Source organism: Bombina bombina, chromosome 12 (assembly GCF_027579735.1).
Source record: "Bombina bombina isolate aBomBom1 chromosome 12, aBomBom1.pri, whole genome shotgun sequence".
Lineage (NCBI taxonomy): Eukaryota > Metazoa > Chordata > Amphibia > Anura > Bombinatoridae > Bombina > Bombina bombina.
The window spans coordinates 127,049,215-127,072,879 of NC_069510.1; the positions used below are offsets into that span (position 1 = coordinate 127,049,215).

Below are 23,665 nucleotides of genomic sequence, written 5' to 3' on the forward strand. Positions count from 1 at the left end.
CAGTTTCTTCAGGATGGTTTGGATAAGGGTTTGTCTGCAAGTTCTTTGAAGGGTCAAATCTCTGCTCTTTCTGTTCTTTTTCACAAAAAGATTGCTAATCATCCTGATATTCATTGTTTTGTTCAGGCTTTGGTTCGTATCAAGCCTGTCATTAAGTCAATCTCTCCTCCTTGGAGTCTTAATTTGGTTCTGAGGGCTTTACAGGCTCCTCCGTTTGAACCTATGCATTCTCTGGATATTAAATTACTTTCTTGGAAAGTGTTGTTCCTTTTGGCCATCTCTTCTGCTAGAAGAGTTTTTGAGTTATCTGCTCTTTCTTGTGAATCTCCTTTTCTGATTTTTCATCAGGATAAGGCGGTATTGCGGACTTCATTTAAATTTTTACCTAAGGTTGTGAATTCTAACAACATTAGTAGAGAGATTGTTGTCCCTTCATTGTGTCCTAATCCTAAGAATTCTATGGAGAAATCTTTACATTCTTTGGATGTAGTAAGAGCGTTGAAATATGTTGAAGCTACTAAAGGTTTTAGAAAGACTTCTAGTCTATTTTCTATTTTTTCTGGTTCCAGGAAAGGTCAGAAGGCTTCTGCTATTTCCTTGGCATCGTGGTTAAAGTCTTTGATTCATCATGCTTATGTAGAGTCGGGTAAGTCCCCGCCTCAAAGGATTACGGCTCATTCTACTAGGTCAGTTTCTACTTCCTGGGCTTTTAGGAATGAAGCTTCTGTTGATCAAATTTGCAAAGCAGCAACTTTGTCTTCTTTGCATACTTTTACTAAATTCTACCATTTTGATGTTTTTTCTTCTTCTGAAGCAGTTTTTGGTAGAAAAGTACTTCAGGCAGCTTTTTCAGTTTGATTCTTCTGCTTATAATTTCAGTTTTTTTTCCATTATAAGATTAAAACTTTTTGATTTGGGTTGTGGATTATTTTCTTAGCGGAATTGGCTGTCTTTATTTTATCCCTCCCTCTCTAGCGACTCTTGCGTGGAAGTTCCACATCTTGGGTATCTGCTATCCCATACGTCACTAGCTCATGGACTCTTGCTAATTACATGAAAGAAAACATAATTTATGTAAGAACTTACCTGATAAATTCATTTCTTTCATATTAGCAAGAGTCCATGAGGCCCACCCTTTTTTGTGGTGGTTATGATTTTTTTTGTATAAAGCACAATTATTCCAATTCCTTATTTTTGATGCTTTCGCTCCTTTCTTATCACCCCACTTCTTGGCTATTCGTTAAACTGAATTGTGGGTGTGGTGAGGGGTGTATTTATAGGCATTTTGAGGTTTGGGAAACTTTGCCCCTCCTGGTAGGAATGTATATCCCATATGTCACTAGCTCATGGACTCTTGCTAATATGAAAGAAATTAATTTATCAGGTAAGTTCTTACATAAATTATGTTTTTGTTTTGCAGTCCAGGTGCACATGCATTGAAACTCCTCTTGAGTATGTTTATTATATCTCCTCTCATTTAGCCATTTAGGGACAGATATAAATGAACTCCTGCTGATCAAGCAATTTTGTGTAGCATATTGCAGGGTCAATGTTTGTGTTTTGCAGGATGCACTCCAGCCTCTCTGTGCCAAAGAAAAATCTGGCGTTTTGAGAGGCAAGTTGCATAAATAATGTATGCACATTATGAGTTTAATTGGCTTTTTTATTATCCTTTCAATTGGAATGCAAGCAGTTTTGCGTACAAGTTATGTTATATGAATTGGCATTTTAAGGCTTGATTGCATTCTCCCCAGTAAGATTCTGTACAGTTACCTGCCAGCCTCTTACTCCCTATGCATTTAGTGACGTATGACAAGAAAGTGTGCACGTGTGAGTGTGTAGTGAGGTACCTGCCAGCCTCTTACTCCCTATGCATTTAGTGACATATGACAAGAAAGTGTGCACAGGTGTGAGTGTGTAGTGAGGTATCTGCCAGCCTCTTACTCCCTATGCATTTAGTGACATGTGACATGAAGGTGTGCACAGGTGTGAGTGTGTAGTAAGGTACCTGCCAGTCTTACACCCTATGCATTTAGTGACATGTGACATGAAGGTGTGCACAGGTGTGAGTGTGTAGTAAGGTACCTGCCAGTCTTACTCCCTATGCATTTAGTGACATATGACATGAAGGTGTGCACAGGTGTGAGTGTGTAGTAAGGTACCTGCCAGTCTTACTCCCTATGCATTTAGTGACATATGACATGGTGTGCACAGGTGTGAGTGTGTAGTGAGGTACCTGCCAGTCTTACTCCCTATGCATTTAGTGACATATGACATGGTGTGCACAGGTGTGAGTGTGTAGTGAGGTACCTGCCAGTCTTACACCCTATGCATTTAGTGACATATGACATGAAGGTGTGCACAGGTGTGAGTGTGTAGTAAGGTACCTGCCAGTCTTACACCCTATGCATTTAGTGACATATGACATGAAGGTGTGCACAGGTGTGAGTGTGTAGTGAGGTACCTGCCAGTCTTACACCCTATGCATTTAGTGACATATGACATGAAGGTGTGCACAGGTGTGAGTGTGTAGTAAGGTACCTGCCAGTCTTACTCCCTATGCATTTAGTGACATATGACATGAAGGTGTGCACAGGTGTGAGTGTGTAGTAAGGTACCTGCCAGTCTTACTCCCTATGCATTTAGTGACATATGACATGAAGGTGTGCACAGGTGTGAGTGTGTAGTAAGGTACCTGCCAGTCTTACTCCCTATGCATTTAGTGACATATGACATGGTGTGCACAGGTGTGAGTGTGTAGTGAGGTACCTGCCAGTCTTACTCCCTATGCATTTAGTGACATATGACATGGTGTGCACAGGTGTGAGTGTGTAGTGAGGTACCTGCCAGTCTTACTCCCTATGCATTTAGTAACATATGACATGAAGGTGTGCACAGGTGTGAGTGTGTAGTAAGGTACCTGCCAGTCTTACTCCCTATGCATTTAGTGACATATGACATGAAGGTGTGCACAGGTGTGAGTGTGTAGTAAGGTACCTGCCAGTCTTACTCCCTATGCATTTAGTGACATATGACATGAAGGTGTGCACAGGTGTGAGTGTGCAGTGAGGTACCTGCCAGTCTCTTACTCCCTATGCATTTAGTGACATGTGACATGAAGGTGTGCACAGGTGTGAGTGTGTAGTGAGGTACCTGCCAGTCTTACTCCCTATGCATTTAGTGACATATGACATGAAGGTGTGCACAGGTGTGAGTGTGTAGTAAGGTACCTGCCAGTCTCTTACTCCCTATGCATTTAGTGACATATGACATGAAGGTGTGCACAGGTGTGAGTGTGTAGTAAGGTACCTGCCAGTCTTACTCCCTATGCATTTAGTGACATGTGACATGAAGGTGTGCACAGGTGTGAGTGTGCAGTGAGGTACCTGCCAGTCTTACTTCCTATGCATTTAGTGACATGTGACATGAAGGTGTGCACAGGTGTGAGTGTGTAGTAAGGTACCTGCCAGTCTCTTACTCCCTATGCATTTAGTGACATGTGACATGAAGGTGTGCACAGGTGTGAGTGTGCAGTGAGGTACCTGCCAGTCTTACTTCCTATGCATTTAGTGACATGTGACATGAAGGTGTGCACAGGTGTGAGTGTGTAGTAAGGTACCTGCCAGTCTTACTCCCTATGCATTTAGTGACATATGACATGAAGGTGTGCACAGGTGTGAGTGTGCAGTGAGGTACCTGCCAGTCTTACTCCCTATGCATTTAGTGACATATGACATGAAGGTGTGCACAGGTGTGAGTGTGTAGTGCGGTACCTGCCAGTCTTACTCCCTATGCATTTAGTGACATATGACATGAAGGTGTGCACAGGTGTGTGTAGTGAGGTACCTGCCAGTCTTACTCCCTATGCATTTAGTGACATATGACATGAAGGTGTGCACATGTGTGAGTGTGTAGTGACGTACCTGCCAGTCTTACTCCCTATGCATTTAGTGACATATGACATGAAGGTGTGCACAGGTGTGAGTGTGCAGTGAGGTACCTGTCAGTCTTACTCCCTATGCATTTAGTGACATGTGACATGAAGGTGTGCACAGGTGTGAGTGCGTAGTAAGGTACCTGCCAGTCTTACACCCTATGCATTTAGTGACATATGACATGGTGTGCACAGGTGTGAGTGTGTAGTGAGGTACCTGCCAGTCTTACTCCCTATGCATTTAGTGACATATGACATGGTGTGCACAGGTGTGAGTGTGCAGTGAGGTACCTGCCAGTCTTACTCCCTATGCATTTAGTGACATATGATATGGTGTGCACAGGTGTGAGTGTGTAGTGCGGTACCTGCCAGTCTTACTCCCTATGCATTTAGTGACATATGACATGAAGGTGTGCACAGGTGTGAGTGTGTAGTGAGGTACCTGCCAGTCTTACACCCTATGCATTTAGTGACATATGACATGAAGGTGTGCACAGGTGTGAGTGTGTAGTGAGGTACCTGCCAGTCTCTTACTCCCTATGCATTTAGTGACATGTGACATGAAGGTGTGCACAGGTGTGAGTGTGTAGTAAGGTACCTGCCAGTCTTACTCCCTATGCATTTAGTGACATATGACATGGTGTGCACAGGTGTGAGTGTGTAGTGAGGTACCTGCCAGTCTTACTCCCTATGCATTTAGTGACATATGACATGAAGGTGTGCACAGGTGTGAGTGTGTAGTAAGGTACCTGCCAGTCTTACACCCTATGCATTTAGTGACATGTGACATGGTGTGAACAGGTGTGAGTGTGTAGTAAGGTACCTGCCAGTCTTACTCCCTATGCATTTAGTGACATATGACATGAAGGTGTGCACAGGTGTGAGTGTGTAGTAAGGTACCTGCCAGTCTTACTCCCTATGCATTTAGTGACATATGACATGAAGGTGTGCACAGGTGTGAGTGTGTAGTAAGGTACCTGCCAGTCTTACTCCCTATGCATTTAGTGACATATGACATGAAGGTGTTCACAGGTGTGAGTGTGCAGTGAGGTACCTGCCAGTCTTACTCCCTATGCATTTAGTGACATATGACATGAAGGTGTGCACAGGTGTGAGTGTGTAGTAAGGTACCTGCCAGTCTTACACCCTATGCATTTAGTGACATATGACATGAAGGTGTGCACAGGTGTGAGTGTGCAGTGAGGTACCTGCCAGTCTTACTCCCTATGCATTTAGTGACATATGACATGAAGGTGTTCACAGGTGTGAGTGTGTAGTGAGATACCTGCCAGTCTTACTCACTATGCATTTAGTGACATATGACATGAAGGTGTGCACAGGTGTGAGTGTGCAGTGAGGTACCTGCCAGTCTTACTCCCTATGCATTTAGTGACATATGACATGAAGGTGTGCACAGGTGTGAGTGTGCAGTGAGGTACCTGCCAGTCTTACTCCCTATGCATTTAGTGACATATGACATGAAGGTGTTCACAGGTGTGAGTGTGTAGTGAGGTATCTGCCAGCCTCTTACTCCCTATGCATTTAGTGACGTATGACAAGAAAGTGTGCACATGTGAGTGTGTAGTGAGGTACCTGCCAGCCTCTTACTCCCTATGCATTTAGTGACATATGACATGAAGGTGTGCACAGGTGTGAGTGTGTAGTGAGGTACCTGCCAGTCTTACACCCTATGCATTTAGTGACATGTGACATGGTGTGCACAGGTGTGAGTGTGTAGTAAGGTACCTGCCAGTCTTACTCCCTATGCATTTAGTGACATATGACATGAAGGTGTGCACAGGTGTGAGTGTGTAGTAAGGTACCTGCCAGTCTTACTCCCTATGCATTTAGTGACATATGACATGAAGGTGTGCACAGGTGTGAGTGTGTAGTAAGGTACCTGCCAGTCTTACACCCTATGCATTTAGTGACATGTGACATGGTGTGCACAGGTGTGAGTGTGTAGTAAGGTACCTGCCAGTCTTACTCCCTATGCATTTAGTGACATATGACATGAAGGTGTGCACAGGTGTGAGTGTGTAGTAAGGTACCTGCCAGTCTTACTCCCTATGCATTTAGTGACATATGACATGAAGGTGTGCACAGGTGTGAGTGTGTAGTAAGGTACCTGCCAGTCTTACTCCCTATGCATTTAGTGACATATGACATGAAGGTGTTCACAGGTGTGAGTGTGCAGTGAGGTACCTGCCAGTCTTACTCCCTATGCATTTAGTGACATATGACATGAAGGTGTGCACAGGTGTGAGTGTGTAGTAAGGTACCTGCCAGTCTTACACCCTATGCATTTAGTGACATATGACATGAAGGTGTGCACAGGTGTGAGTGTGTAGTGAGGTACCTGCCAGTCTCTTACTCCCTATGCATTTAGTGACATGTGACATGAAGGTGTGCACAGGTGTGAGTGTGTAGTGAGGTACCTGCCAGTCTCTTACTCCCTATGCATTTAGTGACATATGACATGAAGGTGTGCACAGGCGGGAGTGTGCAGTGAGGTACCTGCCAGTCTTACTCCCTATGCATTTAGTGACATATGACATGGTGTGCACAGGTGTGAGTGTGTAGTAAGCAGGGTTTTTCAACCAGTGTGCCGTGGCACACTACTGTGCCGTGAGAGATCCTCAGGTGTGCCACGGCAGACTGACAACAGTGTGACATATTTTTTAAACTTTGCTTGTTTTTTACTCCCAGTGCAGGGGTAGTTTGTAGGAGGCATGGCATAACAGCACAATACATACAGTATGTGTGTGTGTGCCTATGTGTATATATATATGCTGTATTAGGCTACAATGTGTGATCTTTTTAAAATTTTGGGATGGTGGTGTGCCACAGGATTTTTTTATGTAAAAAAGTGTGCCACGGCAAAAAAAAGGTTAAAAATCACTGTAGTAAGGTACCTGCCAGTCTTACTCCCTATGCATTTAGTGACATATGACATGAAGGTGTGCACAGGTGTGTGTGTGTGTAGTGAGTTACCTGCCAGTCTTACTCCCTATGCATTTAGTGACATGTGACATGAAGGTGTGCACAGGTGTGTGTGTGTGTAGTGAGGTACCTGCCAGTCTTACTCCCTATGCATTTAGTGACATGTGACATGAAGGTGTGCACAGGTGTGAGTGTGTAGTGAGGTACCTGCCAGCCTCTTACTCCCTATGCATTTAGTGACATGTGACATGAAGGTGTGCACAGGTGTGAGTGTGTAGTAAGGTACCTGCCAGTCTCTTACTCCCTATGCATTTAGTGACATATGACATGAAGGTGTGCACAGGTGTGAATGTGCAGTGAGGTACCTGCCAGTCTCTTACTCCCTATGCATTTAGTGACATGAAGGTGTGCACAGGTGTGTGTGTGTAGTAAGGTACCTGCCAGTCTCTTACTCCCTATGCATTTAGTGACATGTGACATGAAGGTGTGCACAGGTGTGTGTGTGTGTAGTAAGGTACCTGCCAGTCTCTTACTCCCTATGCATTTAGTGACATGTGACATGAAGGTGTGCACAGGTGTGAGTGTGCAGTGAGGTACCTGCCAGTCTTACTCTCTATGCATTTAGTGACATATGACATGAAGGTGTGCACAGGTGTGAGTGTGTAGTAAGGTACCTGCCAGTCTTACTCCCTATGCATTTAGTGACATATGACATGAAGGTGTGCACAGGTGTGAGTGTGTAGTGAGGTACCTGCCAGTCTCTTACTCCCTATGCATTTAGTGACATATGACATGAAGGTGTGCATAGGTGTGAGTGTGTAGTGACGTACCTGCCAGTCTTACACCCTATGCATTTAGTGACATGTGACATGAAGGTGTGCACAGGTGTGAGTGTGTAGTGAGGTACCTGCCAGTCTTACTCCCTATGCATTTAGTGACATATGATATGGTGTGCACAGGCGGGAGTGTGTAGTGAGGTACCTGCCAGTCTTACTCCCTATGCATTTAGTGACATATGACATGAAGGTGTGCACAGGTGTGTGTGTGTAGTAAGGTACCTGCCAGTCTTACTCCCTATGCATTTAGTGACATATGACATGAAGGTGTGCACAGGTGTGAGTGTGTAGTGACGTACCTGCCAGTCTTACACCCTATGCATTTAGTGACATGTGACATGACGGTGTGCACAGGTGTGAGTGTGTAGTGAGGTACCTGCCAGTCTTACTCCCTATGCATTTAGTGACATATGACATGAAGGTGTGCACAGGTGTGAGTGTGCAGTGAGGTACCTGCCAGTCTTACTCCCTATGCATTTAGTGACATATGACATGGTGTGCACAGGTGTGAGTGTGTAGTGAGGTACCTGCCAGTCTTACTCCCTATGCATTTAGTGACATATGACATGAAGGTGTGCACAGGTGTGAGTGTGTAGTGAGGTACCTGCCAGTCTTACACCCTATGCATTTAGTGACATATGACATGAAGGTGTGCACAGGTGTGAGTGTGTAGTGAGGTACCTGCCAGTCTCTTACTCCCTATGCATTTAGTGACATGTGACATGAAGGTGTGCACAGGTGTGAGTGTGCAGTGAGGTACCTGCCAGTCTTACTCCCTATGCATTTAGTGACATGTGACATGAAGGTGTGCACAGGTGTGAGTGTGTAGTAAGGTACCTGCCAGTCTTACTCCCTATGCATTTAGTGACATATGACATGAAGGTGTGCACAGGTGTGAGTGTGTAGTGAGGTACCTGCCAGTCTCTTACTCCCTTTGCATTTAGTGACATATGACATGAAGGTGTGCACAGGTGTGAGTGTGTAGTGAGGTACCTGCCAGTCTTACACCCTATGCATTTAGTGACATATGACATGGTGTGCACAGGTGTGAGTGTGTAGTGCGGTACCTGCCAGTCTTACTCCCTATGCATTTAGTGACATATGACATGAAGGTGTGCACAGGTGTGAGTGTGTAGTGAGGTACCTGCCAGTCTTACTCCCTATGCATTTAGTGACATATGACATGAAGGTGTGCACAGGTGTGAGTGTGTAGTGAGGTACCTGCCAGTCTTACACCCTATGCATTTAGTGACATGTGACATGGTGTGCACAGGTGTGAGTGTGTAGTAAGGTACCTGCCAGTCTTACTCCCTATGCATTTAGTGACATATGACATGGTGTGCACAGGTGTGAGTGTGTAGTAAGGTACCTGCCAGTCTTACTCCCTATGCATTTAGTGACATATGACATGAAGGTGTGCACAGGTGTGTGTGTAGTAAGGTACCTGCCAGTCTTACTCCCTATGCATTTAGTGACATATGACATGAAGGTGTGCACAGGTGTGAGTGTGTAGTAAGGTACCTGCCAGTCTTACACCCTATGCATTTAGTGACATGGTGTGCACAGGTGTGAGTGTGTAGTAAGGTACCTGCCAGTCTTACACCCTATGCATTTAGTGACATGTGACATGGTGTGCACAGGTGTGAGTGTGTAGTAAGGTACCTGCCAGTCTTACACCCTATGCATTTAGTGACATGTGACATGGTGTGCACAGGTGTGAGTGTGTAGTAAGGTACCTGCCAGTCTTACTCCCTATGCATTTAGTGACATATGACATGAAGGTGTGCACAGGTGTGAGTGTGTAGTAAGGTACCTGCCAGTCTTACTCCCTATGCATTTAGTGACATATGACATGAAGGTGTGCACAGGTGTGAGTGTGTAGTAAGGTACCTGCCAGTCTTTCTCCCTATGCATTTAGTGACATATGACATGAAGGTGTTCACAGGTGTGAGTGTGCAGTGAGGTACCTGCCAGTCTTACTCCCTATGCATTTAGTGACATATGACATGAAGGTGTGCACAGGTGTGAGTGTGTAGTGAGGTACCTGCCAGTCTTACTCCCTATGCATTTAGTGACATATGACATGAAGGTGTGCACAGGTGTGAGTGTGTAGTGAGGTACCTGCCAGTCTCTTACTCCCTATGCATTTAGTGACATGTGACATGAAGGTGTGCACAGGTGTGAGTGTGTAGTGAGGTACCTGCCAGTCTCTTACTCCCTATGCATTTAGTGACATATGACATGAAGGTGTGCACAGGTGGGAGTGTGCAGTGAGGTACCTGCCAGTCTTACTCCCTATGCATTTAGTGACATATGACATGGTGTGCACAGGTGTGAGTGTGTAGTAAGGTACCTGCCAGTCTTACTCCCTATGCATTTAGTGACATGTGACATGGTGTGCACAGGTGTGAGTGTGTAGTAAGGTACCTGCCAGTCTTACTCCCTATGCATTTAGTGACATATGACATGGTGTGCACAGGTGTGAGTGTGTAGTAAGGTACCTGCCAGTCTTACTCCCTATGCATTTAGTGACATATGACATGAAGGTGTGCACAGGTGTGTGTGTAGTAAGGTACCTGCCAGTCTTACTCCCTATGCATTTAGTGACATATGACATGAAGGTGTGCACAGGTGTGAGTGTGTAGTAAGGTACCTGCCAGTCTTACACCCTATGCATTTAGTGACATGGTGTGCACAGGTGTGAGTGTGTAGTAAGGTACCTGCCAGTCTTACACCCTATGCATTTAGTGACATGTGACATGGTGTGCACAGGTGTGAGTGTGTAGTAAGGTACCTGCCAGTCTTACACCCTATGCATTTAGTGACATGTGACATGGTGTGCACAGGTGTGAGTGTGTAGTAAGGTACCTGCCAGTCTTACTCCCTATGCATTTAGTGACATATGACATGAAGGTGTGCACAGGTGTGAGTGTGTAGTAAGGTACCTGCCAGTCTTACTCCCTATGCATTTAGTGACATATGACATGAAGGTGTGCACAGGTGTGAGTGTGTAGTAAGGTACCTGCCAGTCTTTCTCCCTATGCATTTAGTGACATATGACATGAAGGTGTTCACAGGTGTGAGTGTGCAGTGAGGTACCTGCCAGTCTTACTCCCTATGCATTTAGTGACATATGACATGAAGGTGTGCACAGGTGTGAGTGTGTAGTGAGGTACCTGCCAGTCTTACTCCCTATGCATTTAGTGACATATGACATGAAGGTGTGCACAGGTGTGAGTGTGTAGTGAGGTACCTGCCAGTCTCTTACTCCCTATGCATTTAGTGACATGTGACATGAAGGTGTGCACAGGTGTGAGTGTGTAGTGAGGTACCTGCCAGTCTCTTACTCCCTATGCATTTAGTGACATATGACATGAAGGTGTGCACAGGCGGGAGTGTGCAGTGAGGTACCTGCCAGTCTTACTCCCTATGCATTTAGTGACATATGACATGGTGTGCACAGGTGTGAGTGTGTAGTAAGGTACCTGCCAGTCGTACTCCCTATGCATTTCGTGACATGTGACATGAAGGTGTGCACAGGTGTGAGTGTGTAGTAAGGTACCTGCCAGTCTTACTCCCTATGCATTTAGTGACATATGACATGAAGGTGTGCACAGGTGTGAGTGTGTAGTGAGGTACCTGCCAGCCTCTTACTCCCTATGCATTTAGTGACATGTGACATGGTGTGCACAGGTGTGAGTGTGTAGTAAGGTACCTGCCAGTCTTACTCCCTATGCATTTAGTGACATATGACATGAAGGTGTGCACAGGTGTGAGTGTGCAGTGAGGTACCTGCCAGTCTCTTACTCCCTATGCATTTAGTGACATGTGACATGAAGGTGTGCACAGGTGTGTGTGTGTAGTAAGGTACCTGCCAGTCTCTTACTCCCTATGCATTTAGTGACATGTGACATGAAGGTGTGCACAGGTGTGAGTGTGTAGTGAGGTACCTGCCAGTCTTACTCTCTATGCATTTAGTGACATATGACATGAAGGTGTGCACAGGTGTGAGTGTGTAGTAAGGTACCTGCCAGTCTTACTCTCTATGCATTTAGTGACATGTGACATGAAGGTGTGCACAGGTGTGAGTGTGTAGTAAGGTACCTGCCAGTCTTACTCCCTATGCGTTTAGTGACGTGACATGAAGGTGTGCACAGGTGTGAGTGTGCAGTGAGGTACCTGCCAGTCTTACTCTCTATGCATTTAGTGACATATGACATGAAGGTGTGCACAGGTGTGAGTGTGTAGTAAGGTACCTGCCAGTCTTACTCCCTATGCATTTAGTGACATATGACATGAAGGTGTGCACAGGTGTGAGTGTGTAGTGAGGTACCTGCCAGTCTCTTACTCCCTATGCATTTAGTGACATATGACATGAAGGTGTGCACAGGTGTGAGTGTGTAGTGACGTACCTGCCAGTTTTACACCCTATGCATTTAGTGACATGTGACATGAAGGTGTGCACAGGTGTGAGTGTGTAGTGAGGTACCTGCCAGTCTTACTCCCTATGCATTTAGTGACATATGACATGGTGTGCACAGGCGGGAGTGTGTAGTGAGGTACCTGCCAGTCTTACTCCCTATGCATTTAGTGACATATGACATGAAGGTGTGCACAGGTGTGTGTGTGTAGTAAGGTACCTGCCAGTCTTACTCCCTATGCATTTAGTGACATGAAGGTGTGCACAGGTGTGAGTGTGTAGTGACGTACCTGCCAGTCTTACACCCTGTGCATTTAGTGACATGTGACATGAAGGTGTGCACAGGTGTGAGTGTGTAGTGAGGTACCTGCCAGTCTTACTCCCTATGCATTTAGTGACATATGACATGAAGGTGTGCACAGGTGTGAGTGTGCAGTGAGGTACCTGCCAGTCTTACTCCATATGCATTTAGTGACATACTACACACACACACCTGTGCACACCTTCATGTCATGAGGTACCTGCCAGTCTTACTCCCTATGCATTTAGTGACATATGACATGAAGGTGTGCACATGTGTGAGTGTGTAGTGACGTACCTGCCAGTCTTACTCTCTATGCATTTAGTGACATATGACATGGTGTGCACAGGTGTGAGTGTGTAGTAAGGTACCTGCCAGTCTCTTACTCCCTATGCATTTAGTGACATATGACATGAAGGTGTGCACAGGTGTGTGTGTGTAGTGAGGTACCTGCCAGTCTTACACCCTATGCATTTAGTGACATATGACATGAAGGTGTGCACAGGTGTGAGTGTGTAGTAAGGTACCTGCCAGTCTTACTCCCTATGCATTTAGTGACATATGACATGAAGGTGTGCACAGGTGTGAGTGTGTAGTGAGGTACCTGCCAGTCTTACTCCCTATGCATTTAGTGACATATGACATGGTGTGCACAGGTGTGAGTGTGTAGTAAGGTACCTGCCAGTCTCTTACTCCCTATGCATTTAGTGACATATGACATGAAGGTGTGCACAGGTGTGAGTGTGTAGTGAGGTACCTGCCAGTCTTACACCCTATGCATTTAGTGACATATGACATGAAGGTGTGCACAGGTGTGAGTGTGTAGTAAGGTACCTGCCAGTCTTACACCCTATGCATTTAGTGACATATGACATGGTGTTCACAGGTGTGAGTGTGCAGTGAGGTACCTGCCAGTCTTACTCCCTATGCATTTAGTGACATATGACATGAAGGTGTGCACAGGTGTGAGTGTGCAGTGAGGTACCTGCCAGTCTTACTCCCTATGCATTTAGTGACATATGACATGAAGGTGTGCACAGGTGTGAGTGTGCAGTGAGGTACCTGCCAGTCTTACTCCCTATGCATTTAGTGACATGTGACATGTGACATGAAGGTGTGCACAGGTGTGAGTGTGTAGTAAGGTACCTGCCAGTCTCTTACTCCCTATGCATTTAGTGACATATGACATGGTGTGCACAGGTGTGAGTGTGTAGTAAGGTACCTGCCAGTCTTACTCTCTATGCATTTAGTGACATGTGACATGAAGGTGTGCACAGGTGTGAGTGTGTAGTGAGGTACCTGCCAGTCTCTTACTCCCTATGCATTTAGTGACATATGACAAGGTGTGCACAGGTGTGAGTGTGTAGTAAGGTACCTGCCAGTCTTACTCCCTATGCATTTAGTGACATGTGACATGAAGGTGTGCACAGGTGTGAGTGTGTAGTGAGGTACCTGCCAGTCTTACTCCCTATGCATTTAGTGACATGTGACATGAAGGTGTGCACAGGTGTGAGTGTGTAGTGAGGTACCTGCCAGTCTCTTACTCCCTATGCATTTAGTGACATATGACAAGGTGTGCACAGGTGTGAGTGTGTAGTAAGGTACCTGCCAGTCTTACTCCCTATGCATTTAGTGACATATGACATGAAGGTGTGCACAGGTGTGAGTGTGCAGTGCGGTATCTGCCAGTCTTACTCCCTATGCATTTAGTGACATATGACATGGTGTGCACAGGCGGGAGTGTGCAGTGAGGTACCTGCCAGTCTCTTACTCCCTATGCATTTAGTGACATATGACATGAAGGTGTGCACAGGCGGGAGTGTGCAGTGAGGTACCTGCCAGTCTTACTCCCTATGCATTTAGTGACATATGACATGGTGTGCACAGGCGGGAGTGTGTAGTAAGGTACCTGCCAGTCTTACTCCCTATGCATTTAGTGACATGTGACATGGTGTGCACAGGCGGTAGTGTGCAGGGAGGTACCTGCCAGTCTTTCTCCCTATGCATTTAGTGACATGTGACATGGTGTGCACAGGCGGTAGTGTGCAGTGAGGTACCTGCCAGTGTCTGGTTTAGCATTTGTTCACCTCCCCCGCGACACGTGCACTCTCCTCTCTGCCTCATAGCAAGGTCTGTTTGGACTCAGTTTGTAATGAATAACCTTCATGTAGGTTGCTGTGCTATTGCACACATACTTCTTCCCTAGCCTGTCTATATAAGGGCTGGGAAATGCTTCTGACTGTGAGGCAGCGTGTTTATGCATCTAAACAAAACCTCCAGGACCGACATTGGCCTATAGCATTCTCCATGCAATCTCCATTTAAAGTCACCTTCCCATAACAAAAGGCTTTCTAAGGACACAAGTGGTTCTTAATATGTGAAAGTGCTCACCTTTTTCACTTTATTTTAATGTCATTGGCTTTCAGCCGGCTCCCAGTAATGCATTGCTGCTTCTTCAATGAAGGATACCAAGAAAATGAAGCAAATTATATAATAGAAGTAGTTGTTTAAAATTGTACGCTCTATCTGAATAATGAATGATACATTTTGGGTTCCATGTCTTTTTAAGCACTGCACTACAAAAGGACTCAGCAATTAAGCACTGCACTACAAAAGGACTCGGCAATTAAGCACTGCACTACAAAAGGACTCAGCAATTAAGCACTGCACTACAAAAGGACTCGGCAATTAAGCACTGCACTACAAAAGGACTCAGCAATTAAGCACTGCACTACAAAAGGACTCAGCAATTAAGCACTGCACTGCAAAAGGTCTAAATAAATGGTGTTTTCTATAAGCAGCATGGTAGATATCAGCAATTAAGCACTGCAAACTGCTCTTTAAATGCATTAAAGCTGTCATCTTGTTAGTAAAATTTGTGTTATTTTATAGCCCAGGAACTAAATGCCTTGAAAAGCTTTTTAAATATGTTTATCTTATCTCCCATGCTGTGACCTATTAAGGACAGTTATTAATGATGTCCTGCACTAATCAAGCTCTCACTGTGTAGCCTTTAGCAGTTGTAAATCCTGCACTGCACTCTTTCCAAATGTTTATCCAGATTGTGTTTTATTTAAATTAAGAAGTGCTTTGTCAGTGTATTAAAAGCCAAATGACAGAACAACGCCAACTAGCGATTCAACAACGGGATATGAAACCCAAATTTCATTCATGATTCAGATAAAGCAGCAACTTTCTAATCTACTCCTGTTATTAATTGTTCTTCGTTCTCTTGGGATCTTGATTTTAAAAAGCAGGAATGTAAGCTTAGGAGCCAGACCATCTATGGTTCAGCACCCTGGGTAGCGCTTGGTGGCTACATTTAGTGAGAGAAGAAACCTCATATTTATCTTCCCTGCATTTGCTGTCATTTTGGTTCTCTTTTTACCAAAGCACTGCACATTTTTGCCTATAAAGCTTTATAAAACATATTTTTATATAACGCTCTTTTGCTGCGCGTTGCTACAATGTCTGATCTGTGTATAAATTACACAAATCTCCTTTTAAATAGTTTGTGTTTATATTATTGGATCATTTCTGGTCACTTTCTGTTACTTTTCATTCTATTTATATGGTTTTATGCCTTCTGGCATTTGGGTAGGCTCTTTTGTCAATATGTGACTGGTTAGTGCAATGAAAGGAGCCACTCTCATTGACTAAATATACTAATTGCCTTAACCACTCTGCATCATATGTGGGAGATACTGTGTGTCCTACACATTTGTGTACAGAGCAAAACCCTGCAGTGTAATCCAGTTATAATTTTCTTGTGACCAGAAACCCAATCACTTAAGCTCCGTCTAAAACAATCATTTTAATTTCAATTCAAATTCCATATTGTCCCTTAAAGATAAAAAAACGCCTCTTTATGATGCGAATCTGATGCGCAACAAAGTACAGGAAATTACTCTCTACGCCTTCGGAAAGGGCATTCGGCACAGAATGTTATCAGATGAGAACAGATTAGCGCTGGTTTTTATACCTTTTAGCAAGTGTCAAATCTTCTTCACCAGACCTGTAACTGCAAGGAGCTAATTCCTCTTAGAGAATCTGTATTTCTTCACAAAACTGACACGTCCTTGTTAAGAACTCGCTTTAATTTGCGCATTACAGCTCCTTCAGGTTTTTCCTTCCTGCTCTTGGCTCGTCCGGTTCATTAGTGCTTATCTGGCTGTGTTAATGTTGTGTAATTGGTACTTTTGGGTTGGAGTGATTTGGATCATTTTGCTGTGTGGGGGGTATATTGGAATGGGGTAGGAACACTGTGTACAGACCGTATAGAACCTGATAGGACTAATAGACTATTGAGGGAACAAAAAGCATTTTGCAGGTCTTCAGCATAACTTATGTGCTAATGCGGTTTCTGTGGCCATAGAAATGCTTCCAGTGGGTGTAAGAGAGGGATTATGTAGCCTTTTCAGGCATGCAAGGGGTTAAACCTAGAATGTTACAATATATACGGACCAGAATGTCTGTATATGCCTATCTCCTTCTGATGTTTTAGCTTAAAGGGACAGTCTAGTCAAAATTAAACTTTCATGATTCAGATAGGGCATGCAACTTTAAAAAACTTTCCAATTTTACTTTTATCATCAAATTTGCTTTGCTCTCTTGGTATTCTTTGTGGAAAGCTAAACCTAGTTAGGCCTGTATGCTAATGTCTAAGCTGTTGACCTGCCTCTTATCTCAGTGCATTTTGACAGTATTTAATAGACAGTGCTAGTTCATGTGTGTCATATAGATGACACTGTGCTCACTCCCGTCGAGTTATTTAAGAGTCAGCTCTGATTGTCTAAAATGCAAGTCTGTCAAAAGAACTCAGATAAGGGGGGAGTCTGCAGAGGCTTAGAAACCCGGTGATCACAGAGGTAAAAAGTGTATTAATATAACAGTGTTGGTTATGCAAAACTGGGGAATGGGTAATAAAGGGATTATCTATCTTTTTAAACAACAAAAATTCTGAACTAGACTGTCCCTTTAACTTATACTTAGAATTTAACTACATACAAATCGCAGGTGTTTGTGAATTCACTCAGTGTTTAATCCTAACTACCATAACGTCTGTTATCGATATTGCGGCGCCACACTGCTTAACTCGCTAGATATTGCCATTCTCTCTGGCAACCAAGGGAACAAATCACCTAGTTTATTGATACCAATGTAACAGGATAACCCTTGTCCAGTCCTTTCCGCTTGCCCTTTTTCTGTCAGGTCGGTCTCTGATGGGAACTTTTTAGCATTTACCGATGACCTTCAGACACCTCTTGCAAGATTGTTATCTTCTTTGGGGCTGTTCTGTGAGTTTATTACTTTTTCATGTGTCAAACGTGATTTAAAAGCATGAGGTTTTTACCTGTACAGGTAGCCCTCAGTTTACGCCGGGGTTAGGTTCCAAAAGGAATGGTTGTAAATTGAAACCCAGTTTATAATGTAAGTCAATGGGAAGTGAGGGAGATAGGTTCCAGGCCCCTCTCAAAATTGTCATAAGTAACACCTAATACATTATTTTTAAAGCTTTGAAATGAAGACTTTCAATGCTAAACAGCATTATAAACCTAATAAAATAATCGCACAACGCAGAATATGTAATTAAACTAAGTTAAATGAACAAAAACATTTGCTAAACAGCATTATAAACCTAATAAAATAATCACACAACACAGACTTCACTTGCATTTTTCTGCAAACAGTTCTTTCTATACATTCCAATCTGGACTGATTTATAGACAGGAAGATCTTGTTCCTTTGAAATCTGCTCAATAGCTCTGGTCTGGTTAAACTGATTAATTTCAGCTTGCTTTGCTGCAACACAAGGGGACAGCTCCACCTACTGGCTATTTTAATCAATGCACTGCTTCTCAATGCTTTTCAATAGCAGTCACATAACTGGAAAAAAAGGTTGTTATTCTGAAACGGTGTAAATTGAACCGTTGTAAAACGAGGGTCGCCTGGTATTTGTTTTTTTTATGTAGTATTTAAAGGAATATTATAAAATGAGTCTAATTGAGGGCAGTGAATCAGCCCAGGTGCTAATGAGTCGAGATTTTAAGGGCTGCTAAAATTAAACATTTATAATGCAGATAGTACATGCACTAAAATCATATTTAATTCTGTGATCAAATTATGAAGTATTTTTGTATATAAACTTTGTGTTTCTACTAATCAGATGCAGGCATTCCCATAATATACCAACATGAGTCTGTGATTGGTTGATGGGTATCACATGATTCTAGGGGCAGGGAAATAAAGCAAAACCCAGAAATTAAAAAAAAAAACTACTACTTTATAGTGTTAGTACTTAAAAATGTTCTACTGTTGATGTGAAACAGTGTCATCTAAACATTATCATTAGCGTGAAGTACTTTTTAGCTAATGAGCATTAGTAGGGAGTAAATAATGTAAAATGAGTATTCACAGGAAGTAAATAATGTCCAATGTGCATTCACAGGAAGTAAACATCAGCCAATGAGTATTCGCAGGAAGTGCATTTCCACCAATTAGCATTCACAGGAAGTACATGCCGATGTGTTCCGTTTGGCTGTAACTCGGGGTAGTATAGTAATCTCTTATCATTTTTTTTCTTTCTCTAGCTGCAATCAATCTGGTGAAGCTGAAGCTCTTCAGACATTACTATGTTATGGTAAGTCGAACCCTGTTTGCCCCCGTGCTGACCTATATAGATATGTGGGACCTGCAAGGTTTTTGCTGGGTAGAAGCTCAGAACATTATTAAAATTAAGCCAATGTGTAATTTATTTATTTTTTCTAAAGAAGCCTCTCAGATTAATGATAAAACTTAAAGGGACAGTCTACTCCAGAATTTTTATTTTTAAAAAGATAGATAATCCCATTCCCCAGTTTTGCACAACCAGCACAGTTATATTAATACACTTTTTACCTCTGTGATTACCTTGTATCTAAGCCTCTGCAGACTGCCCCTTATCTCAGTTATATTAATATACTTTTTACCTCTGTGATTACCTTGTATCTAAGCCTCTGCAGACTGCTCCTTATCTCAGTTATATTAATGTACTTTTTACTTCTGTGATTACCTTGTATCTAAGCCTCTGCAGACTGCCCCTTATCTCAGTTATATTAATATACTTTTTACCTCTGTGATTACCTTGTATCTAAGCCTCTGCAGATGCCCCTTATCTCAGTTATATTAATATACTTCTTACCTCTGTGATTACCTTGTATCTAAGCCTCTGCAGACTGCTCCTTATCTCAGTTATATTAATATACTTTTTACCTCTGTGATTACTTTGTATCTAAGCCTCTGCAGACTGCTCCTTATCTCAGTTATATTAATGTACTTTTCTCCAACATTGGTGTGTCCGGTCCACGGTGTCATCCATTACTTGTGGGATATTCTCCTCCCCCACAGGGAAAGGCAAGGAGAGCACACAGCAAGAGCTGTCCATATAGTCCCTCCCAGGCTCCGCCCCCCCAGTCATTCTCCTTGCCGCTCTGAACAAGTAGCATCTCCTCGGGGATGGTGAGGAGTTTGTGGTGTTTAGTTGTAGTTTTTTATTCTTCTATCAAGAGTTTGTTATTTTAAAATAGTGCTGGTATGTACTATTTACTCTGAAACAGAAAGAGATGAAGATTTCTGTTTGTGAGAGGATTATGATTTTAGCAGCAGTTACTAAAATCGTTTGCTGTTTCCACATAGGACTGTTGAGATGAGATAACTTCAGTTGGGGGGAACAGTTTGCAGACTTTTCTGCTCAAGGTATGACTAGCCATTTTCTAACAAGACTGTGTAATGCTGGAAGGCTGTCATTTTCCCCTCATGGGGATCGGTAAGCCATCTTCTTAGTCTCAAACAGAATAAAGGGCTTATTATGGGCTATAAACTGGTAGACACTTTTAGGGGCTAAATTGATTGCTTTATTTAAGTATTATATGCAGTTTGAAGTTGTATTTCACACTTTTATAACATTGGGGAACGTTTTTAGCACCAGGCACTTGTTAAGACACCTTCCCAGTCAGGAAGGGCCTTTCTCTGTAGTAGGCAGAGCCTCATTTTCGCGCCATTACTGTGCAGTTAATTTTGAGTTCAGTACATGCAGCTGCATGTGTGAGGGTCTGGAATCCACTAAAAACGTTCCTAGAAGGCTTCATTTGGTATCATATACCCCCCTGGGATTGGTGAAGTTGCAGCAAAGGCTGTGGCTGGGACTGTAAGGGGGTTAAAATAAAAAACGGCTCCGGTTTCCACATTTTAAGGGTTAACAGCTTGAAAATTGGGGTGCAATACTTTGAATGTATTAAGACACTGTGGTGAAAATTTGGTAAAGATTGGATAATTCCTTCATAGTTTTTCACATATTCAGTAATAAAGTGTGCCCTGTTTAACATTTAAAGAGACAGTAACGGTTTTGTTTTAAAACGGTTTTTGTGCTTTATTAACCAGTTTAAGCCTGTTTAACATGTCTGTACCTTCAGATAGATCATGTTCTGTATGTATGGTAGCCAATGTGGTTCCCCCTTCAAATATAGTGTGATAATTGTGCCATTGCGTCCAAACAAAGTAAGGACAGAACTGTCACAAATTGTAAAGTTGCCCAGGATGATTCCTCAGATGAAGGAAGTAGACATAGTTCTACATCATCTCCTTCTGTGTCTATACCAGTTATGCCCGCGCAGGCGACCCCTAGTACTTCTAGCGCGCCAATGCTTGTTACTATGCAGTAATTGACGGCAGTAATGGATAACTCCATAGCTAATATTTTATCCAAAATGCCAGCATTTCAGAGAAAGCGCGATTGCTCTGTTTTAAACACTGTAGAGCAGGAGGGCGCTGATGATAATTTTTCTGTCATACCCTCACACCAATCTGAAGTGGCAGTGAGGGAGGGTTTGTCAGATGGGGAAATTTCTGATACAGGAAGAATTTCTCATCAGGCAGAACCTGATGTTGTGACATTTAAATTTAAATTAGAGCATCTCCGCGCATTACTTAAGGAGGTGCTATCTACTCTGGATGATTGTGACAATCTGGTCAACCCAGAAAAATTGTGCAAGATGGACAGTTCCTTGAGGTCCCGGTGCACCCTGATGCTTTTCCGATACCTAAACGGGTGGCGGACATAGTGAATAAGGAGTGGGAGAAGCCAGGCATACCTTTTGTCCCTCCACCTATATTTAAGAAATTGTTCCCTATGGTCGACCCCAGGAAGGACACATGGCAAACAGTCCCTAAGGTCGAGGGGGAGTTTTCTACTCTAGCCAAGCGCACGACCATTCCTATTGAGGACAATTGTGCTTTCAAAGATCCTATGGATAAAAAATTGGAGGGTTTGCTTAAAAAGATTTTTGTACAGCAAGGTTACCTCCTTCAACCTATTTCGTGCATTATTCCTGTCACTACAGAGGCGTGGTTCTGGTTCGAGGAACTGGAAAAGTCGCTCAGTAGGGAGACTCCGTATGAGGAAGTCATGGACAGAATTTACGCACTTAAGTTAGCTAATTCCTTTATTTTAGACGCCGCTTTGCAGTTAGCGAGGTTAGCGGCAAAAAATTCAGGGTTTAAAATTGTGGCGCGCAGAGCGCTCTGGCTAAAGTCTTGGTCGGCGGATGTATCTTCCAAGACAAAATTGCTTAATACCCCTTTCAAAGGTAAGACCCCTTTTGGGCCAGAATTGAAAGAGATTATTTCAGTCATCACTGGGGGAAAGGGCCATGCCCTCCCACAAGATAAACCTTTCAAGGCTAAGAATAAGTCCAATTTTCGTTCCTTTCGCAATTTCAGGAACGGACCGGCTTCCAACTCTGCAGCCTCTAGACAAGAGGGTAACGCTTCCCAGACTAAACCAGCTTGGAAATCAATGCAAGGCTGGAACAAGGGTAAACAGGCCAAGAAACCTGCTGCTGCTACCAAGACAGCATGAAGAGGTAGCCCCCGATCCAGAACCGGATCTAGTAGGGGGCAGACTCTCTCTCTTTGCTCAGGCTTGGGCAAGAGATGTTCAGGATCCCTGGGCACTAGAAATAGTCTCTCAGGGTTATCTTCTAGAATTCAAGGAACTACCCCCTAGGGGAAGGTTCCACATATCTCACTTATCTTCAAACCAAGTAAAGAGACAGGCATTCTTACATTGTGTAGAAGACCTGTTAAAGATGGGAGTGATACTCCCAGTTCCAACTGTGGAACAAGGTCAGGGGTTTTACTCAAATCTGTTTGTAGTTCCCAAAAAAAGAGGGAACTTTCAGACCAATTCTGGATTTAAAAATTCTAAACAAATTTCTCAGAGTGCCATCGTTCAAAATGGAAACTATTCGAACGATTTTACCTACAATCCAGGAGGGTCAATTTATGACTACCGTGGATCTAAAGGATGCGTATCTGCATATTCCTATCCACAAAGATCATCATAAGTTCCTAAGGTTCGCCTTTCTGGACAAACATTACCTATTGTGGCTCTCCCATTCGGACTAGCCACTGCTCCAAGGATTTTCACAAAGGTGCTCGGGTCCCTTCTAGCGGTTCTAAGACCCAGGGGCATTGCAGTGGCACCTTACTTGGACGACATCCTAATTCAAGCGTTGTCTCTTTCAAAGACAAAGGCTCACACAGACATTGTTCTAGCCTTTCTCAGATCTCACGGGTGGTAGGTGAACATAGAAAAAAGTTCCCCGTCTCCGTCAACAAGAGTCCCTTTCTTGGGAACAATAATAGATTCTTTAGAAATGAAGATTTTCCTGACAGATGTCAGAGAGTCAAAGCTTCTAAACGCTTGTCAAGTTCTTCACTCTGTTCTACGGTCTTCCATAGCTCAGTGCATGGAAGTAGTAGGGTTGATGGTTGCAGCAATGGACATAGTTCCTTTTGCGTGAATTCATCTAAGACCATTACAACTGTGCATGCTCAAACAGTGGAATGGGGACTATACAGACTTGTCTCCAGTGATTCAAGTAGATCAGAAGGCCAGAGACTCACTCCGTTGGTGGCTGACTCAGGATCACCTGTCCCAGGGAATGAGCTTCCGCAGACCAGAGTGGGTCATTGTCACGACCGACGCCAGTCTATTAGGCTGGGGCGCGGTCTGGGATTCCCTGAAAGCTCAGGGTCTATGGTCTCGGGAAGAGTCTCTTCTCCCGATAAACATCCTGGAACTGAGAGCGATATTCAATGCTCTCCGGGCTTGGCCTCAACTAGCAAAGGCCAGATTTATAAGATTCCAATCAGACAACATGACGACTGTTGCTTACTTCAACCATCAGGGG

At 43.6% G+C, this 23,665-nt stretch overlaps 1 protein-coding gene across 1 annotated transcript in view; it reads left to right on the plus strand.

Moving 5' to 3' along the window:
• GPR107 (G protein-coupled receptor 107) overlaps positions 1-23,665 on the plus strand; it is a 216,710-nt gene that overhangs the window by 178,322 nt on the left and 14,723 nt on the right. Inside the window, exon 15 of the mRNA XM_053695827.1 lies at positions 19,025-19,074. Coding sequence (XP_053551802.1) covers positions 19,025-19,074 — 50 coding nt within the window. The remainder of the gene's footprint in view (positions 1-19,024; positions 19,075-23,665) is intronic.